Here is a 6,435-nt window from a genome sequence, read left to right as displayed (position 1 = left end):
ACCGAAGAACCATCAGATAAATGTTCAACAAAAAATATATCGATAAACTTAAATATAGTGCACACTTCACTACTCTCATAGCTTTTTTTTTCTGGCTTTGGATTGATCAAAGACCCTTTTTCGGCGGGAAACGGGAACGGGACAGTTGCTTTCTTCATTGAGTAATCTAAATAATTAATACGAAGTGGTGTTTTGTGGTTAATGATCGCATTAAGTTAGTCGGAAGACATTCGCGAGTGTTATTATATTGGAGTATTCAATAAACAAAGTGTATCTGCCTATTTTCGCTTCGTGCCGGGAAGCCGCTTCATAACTCAAAAGTTTATGCGGACTTTTGAGTTAATTCGTTTGGGGTTCGGAGTAGGAGTCTACTCCGAGGGTGGGGACTTAGGTTTCATCATCATCACCTTTCATCATTTCATTAATCATCAAGAAAAAAAATACGTCAGACATGGCTGTATGGGCATAGTTCCCTTTGCCTTACCCTTCGGGGAAAACCAAAACAAAAACAAAAAAATTGATCAAAGACCTCAGAACAATAACTAAAGCATAGAAGGAAGGCTAAAATAAGAATTCAGAAACTATAAACCGGCTCTCTTCTAGCTTACGACACAAACTATGAGTGAGAAAAGGACAAATGATTCGCTCTTTGCTTCATTTTTTCCGAGGTTGTCACAACATGAAATGTCATTTGGACCTATTGGACTCATTTTAACTCGGCCAAATACATAGTAACATACATAAGAAGATTTTACTTATATTTACCGAACTATTTGACACGGTCGCGTCAACTGTGTTTACGAGTGTCTTGTGTTCAGATTGTTTTAAGTGATAATTTAACAATATTTTTCCAAATAAATGGAAAGAAACTTTTATTTATATCAAATAATTGAGTGTCTCGACTGTGTGACATTATGTCTTGTGTGGTATGGGGCTGCAGCTCACATTCAGGAAGAAAAGAAAATAGCCAACAACTTCTGTCGTTTCATCGGTAAGTTTTTTGTAATTTTCTAGTGAAATGTGAACTGCTGAACAATTTTAGGAAAGTAATATGTTTTGCTGAATAGATTTGTAGCATAAAATATTTGAGATATCCATTATATTATACGTTTCATCGATGAATACGGAATTGATTTGAGGTTATGTTGATTGTCCATAGTGATGTACTAAAATTATCGATACTTTTAATTTTTAGATTTCCTGTAGACGATAACAAAGAGAAAGAATGGATAATTCGCATTAATAGACGAAATTGGATTCCAAATAAGTACAGCCGTATTTGCTCGAAACATTTTACTGCGGATTCATTTATGTGTGTTCCTAATTCAAAGTGGAGGCGTCTTCGAGACGATGCTATTCCTACATTGAACATTATAGATCAGACAGATGAAATGGTGTTTAAATTTAAATTTCAGCCTAGCCTGCATCATCTCACTGCTGGATAGATAGATAAGATATTTGTATCATGTTATCACAACACGTTTATACTATCTATCATTCAACTACATATTATTATGTACTTAATAAACTTAGTATATATACTAAGTCTGTAGTTGTTTTATGTCTAAACAATTATGAGTTGTACACGTTTTATATAAGTAAATTATTATTATCTTTGATTTCAGATATTAAATCCAAAAGTGTCGACTGGATTTACATGAAAAGGTATATCAAATAATTTTCTTTTTTTATATTTTTAACATGATATACATATATAGAGTGTATAATTCAACCAGCTGCACAATGCACTTAAATCAGATATATTTTACTTTTATTTTTATAGATTATTTTGTACATATACTATTTTAACATTATTATTAAACTTTATTTCAGTCAGTTCAAGAAGACGAGATGAAAAATTTAAAAGAAAAGCTGAACAAGTCCCGCCTCAAGATCAAACGACTTAATGAAAAAAAAAAAAAACAATGTGACAGGGTGTCACAAAGACAGTTTCTAAGCAAATTGACACTGTTTAGAAATTAATAAATTTGTATTTATTGTAAATATAATGTACATAATTAATAACGTGTGAAATAAATACTTGCTAATGAACAGATTTACGATCTAATTTATATTTCATTTTACCTCCTTTTCTTATTTACTCCTACTCCAACACTCCAGGTTGATACGAACTGCGCCCAATAAAGAATGTAATGAATGTTATAGATTTGTGTAAGCGACTTAGATAAATCTTGACTAAACCTTCCTTTACAAATACAAATATACTTTATTGCACACAACATACAATACTTACAAGTTTTGCACGAAAGATACAGTACACCACCTACCTACCTTTTACTTTCCCTTTCTGTTCTCTTATGAATACTTGTATGCCGTATTTTTTTAAGTATAATGCTATATCTAGTAGGTACGAGTATGGTAATCCTAGTATTGAAACAGCTTGTAGCCCTAGTAAAGACCGCCATTTTATGTTTACAGAGTGGCACGTTTTTTTCTGTAGGTATTTCCAGTCCATACTCTTTTCTATGTCTATGGCGTGACCCCATCGGGCCTCTTACCGTCTGTGCGGCTTAGACCCGGCGGCGGCGGTTCCAATTTGCACGGCACGTCGATCGACACCAGTGCACGGCGGATGACATCATAAATAAATTCGAATATTACAAAATACTTACCGATGAAACGATAACAGTTGGCTATTTTCTTTCCTTCCTGAATGTGAGCTGCAGCTCCAAACTAATATAAACCAGACAATATAATCCAAAAATGGTTAGATACTTACCTATCAGAGACAGAGTCTCCTTTCATCAAGAAGAAGATAATTGCATCCTACAAAAAGAAATCTTGTAAAAAAAAATTATCGACATTAATTGTAAGTAAATTTAATTTTATCGACATATTACTAAAGTGAAACCCAACACTAGGCAATGAAAAACTTGTGACAACCTACGAAATTACGAAACAATTTTTGTATATGCGTCTTTGTCTAACATTACGCCGGTTCCGTAAGATAAAGTAGAGCAGAATTATAGAGTTCTGTTGCTATTTTAGCCTTCCTTCTATGCTTTAGTTATTGTTCTGAGTCAAAGACCTTGTTAATTTTCTTGGCAAAGTTTCAGTCGATCGATTATTATGTTTTTTGTAATATAGCAATATTGTTATGAAAATGAAAACGGGAAAACCAAAACAAAAAGGCTTTTTGGCGGGAAACGGGAACGGGACAGTTGCTTTCTTCATTGAATAATCTCAATAATTAATACGAAGTGGTGTTTTGTGGTTAATGATCGCATTAAGTTAGTCGGAAGACATTCGCGAGTGTTATTATATTGGAGTATTCAATAAACAAAGTGTATCTGCCTATTTTCGCTTCGTGTCAGGAAGCCGCTTCATAACTCAAAAGTTTATGCGGACTTTTGAGTTAATTCGTTTGGGGTTCGGAGTAGGAGTCTACTCCGAGGGTGGGGGCTTAGGTTTCATCATCATCACCTTTCATCATTTCATTAATCATCAAGAAAAAAAATACGTCAGACATGGCTGTATGGGCATAGTTCCCTTTGCCTTACCCTTCGGGGAAAACCAAAACAAAAAAAAATCGTTTCGACCGGTTTTCAGTCAGGCTTTTTGGCGGGAGGCGGGAACGGGACAGTTGCTTTCTTCATTGAATAATCTAAATAATTAATACGAAGTGGTGTTTTGTGGTTAATGATCGCATTAAGTTAGTCGGAAGACATTCGCGAGTGTTATTATATTGGAGTATTCAATAAACAAAGTGTATCTGCCTATTTTCGCTTCGTGTCAGGAAGCCGCTTCATAACTCAAAAGTTTATGCGGACTTTTGAGTTAATTCGTTTGGGGTTCGGAGTAGGAGTCTACTCCGAGGGTGGGGGCTTAGGTTTCATCATCATCACCTTTCATCATTTCATTAATCATCAAGAAAAAAAATACGTCAGACATGGCTGTATGGGCATAGTTCCCTTTGCCTTACCCTTCGGGGAAAACCAAACCAAAAAAAAAAAAAAAAAAACGGTTTTCAGTCAGTGCTAATTTATGTTTCGTAGATGTTTAGCGAAATAATAATAAAATACATTTAAAAAAATGTCTCTCGCCATTCTCTGCACAGTTGTTGTTGCTTTCTACGTTATAATTTGGTTCTTTGATTCATTCTTTAAGGTTTGTAGACTGCATGTGTGTTGTTTACAAAATTGTAATAATATTTGTTATGTCAGGAATTCAGGAATTTGATTGCATCATTGTGTTTTTCAGAGCTGCATGCACTACCCCTATTATGCGTTCTTGGAGGGAACAGGGCTAAGGATCGGAATCTTCAACTTTACTTGGACTACGACAGCGTTCAACAGATTTATATACCGGTGGAGCAAAAACTTGTCACGGGTGCTGAGGAGATGGTTCACCCTTGGTTACATTCTTACCATCTGGCTGTTCTTACCTTTTGCCATATATACACTGTTTTCTTTCATCTTTGAACAGTTCCATGAAAGTGTTCAGTCAAAGAGTGCTCCTGAGGTGAAGGCGATGGTTCCGGGAATTAATATACCGGCGTCCGACTTCTGGGTGTACTTCTTAGCCATAGGATTTAGCAGTATTATTCATGAGCTGGGCCATGCTATGGCTGCTGCTCAAGAAGATGTGCAATTGGTCTCAGTAGGTATGTTTGTTTTCACAATAATACCCATAGCCTTTGTACAGCTCAACACTGAGCACTTGAACACTATAGAAATAAGTAAAAGACTGAGAATTTACTGTGCTGGAGTGTGGCACAATGTGGCCACAGCACTGATTGCAATGATCCTGTTCTTGACAGCTCCAATTTTGTTTAGTTTTGGCTACATAAGTGACACTGGTGTGAAAGTTGTAGGATTTACCCATGATTCACCTTTAAAAGATGTAAGAGGACTGGAACTGGGTGACGTAATCGTAGCAATAAACAGATGTGAAGTAAAGAATGCTGGTGATTGGACGTACTGCCTCCGTATGGCACATGAGCGGTATGGAATATGTACCACAGAAGAATTTGTGGCTGAAAATGATGAAATTATGATGGAAACCGTGAAAGAGAATGATGTTGTCGAGTGTTGTAGAAAAGATGACATATACAGTTTCTGTTTTGAATACCTAGAGCCTAAAGTGGCTGTGGATTCAGTGTTGCCAGGGCAATTTTCATGCCTCAAGCCCAGAGATATGGTCAAGGAGTACTTTGATAAGTGCACTGAAACAGGTGGTTACATATGCCCTAGAGGGACGCACTGCTTGAAGCCATCATTAAACAATTACACTTATTTAATGATAATTGAAAGAAGAGATAGCAATGCAGTCCTGTATCTGGGCTTGCCATATGACCTGCACAAGACTGTAACTATTGATCAATACTTTCCACGCATGGGCATATTTTCATTCTTTTCACCAGTTGGGTTTGAAAAGCTTCTCAGATATGTATTTATGTTCTCATTGGGTATAGGGTTTTTAAATGTGATACCTTGCTATGGAACAGATGGTCATCACATTGCAAGAAATTTAATACAATTATTAGCACAATATTTGAATAAGAGAGAAGATTTTGTGACAATTGCCACAATAGTTACTGTAATTATAGGGACAGGGTTAACAGGGCCTACTCTAGTGTATTTGTTTTATAAAGCGTTAACAGGGGATGATGATTGAGGTAACAGGAAAGGTTAAAAATGGAAAAACATGTTACCAAAAAAGGTAAACAAAAAGCACTTAATTTAGAAAATAACACAAAATGGCCCCGATTCCTGCAGACACCTCCTAATTTTATTTTAAGATATCGTCATCAGCCGTACGACGCCCACTGCTGGGCATAGGCCTCCCCCAAGGATCTCCACGACGATCGGTCCCGCGCTACCCGCATCCAACGGCTTCCCGCGACCTTTACCAGATCGTCGGTCCACCTTGTAGCGGGCCTACCCACTGAGCGTCGTCCGACACGTGGTCGCCATTCCAGAACCCTTCCGCCCCAGCGGCCATCGGTTCTCCTCGCTATGTGTCCTGCCCACTGCCACTTCAGCTTTGCAATTCTCCGAGCTATGTCGGTGACTTTAGTTCTCCTGCGGATCTCCTCATTTCTGATTCGATCCAGCAGGGAAATACCGAGCATAGCTCTCTCCATTGCCCGCTGAGCGACATCGAGCCTCCTCACGAGACCCATAGTAAGCGGCCACGTCTCACTGCCGTAGGTCATCACTGGCAACACGCACTGGTCAAAGACTTTCGTCTTGAGATACTGAGGTATTTTGGACGAGAAGATATTCCGCAGCTTCCCGAACGCTGCCCATCCGAGTTGGATCCGACGAGAGATCTCTTTCTCGAAGTTGGACTTACCTAGCTGGATTATTTGCCCTAGGTAGATGTACTGGTCTACAACTTCGAGTGTAACGTTCCCAACCTGAACTGGAGTGGGTGCAACATGGTCGTTGGACATAATTTTTGTCTTTGCCA

At 37.8% G+C, this 6,435-nt stretch overlaps 1 protein-coding gene across 1 annotated transcript; it reads left to right on the top strand.

Moving 5' to 3' along the window:
• Window positions 1–3,988: 3,988 nt before the first annotated feature.
• LOC126371266 (membrane-bound transcription factor site-2 protease) lies at window positions 3,989–6,162 on the top strand. Its single transcript, XM_050016549.1, has 2 exons — window positions 3,989–4,128; window positions 4,222–6,162. The coding sequence occupies exons 1-2, from the start codon at window positions 4,054–4,056 to the stop codon at window positions 5,635–5,637; spliced, it is 1,491 nt and encodes a 496-aa protein (XP_049872506.1). The 5' UTR covers window positions 3,989–4,053; the 3' UTR covers window positions 5,638–6,162.
• Window positions 6,163–6,435: the final 273 nt, after the last annotated feature.

The sequence above is a fragment of the Pectinophora gossypiella genome, chromosome 12, assembly GCF_024362695.1.
Source record: "Pectinophora gossypiella chromosome 12, ilPecGoss1.1, whole genome shotgun sequence".
In the NCBI taxonomy this organism is placed as follows: Eukaryota; Metazoa; Arthropoda; class Insecta; order Lepidoptera; family Gelechiidae; genus Pectinophora; species Pectinophora gossypiella.
The sequence above is the reverse complement of the archived record's forward strand: the minus strand, read 5'-3'. Positions and strand labels throughout refer to the sequence as shown.

What these genes read in the sequence shown, in the direction of transcription:
- LOC126371266 (XM_050016549.1), top strand. Translation starts at nt 4,054, where the DNA reads ATGTCTCTCGCCATTCTCTGCACAGTTGTTGTTGCTTTCTACGTTATA. An exon ending in TCTTTGATTCATTCTTTAAG is followed by an intron (nt 4,129 to 4,221) that starts GTTTGTAGACTG and finishes TGTGTTTTTCAG; the next exon opens with AGCTGCATGCACTACCCCTA.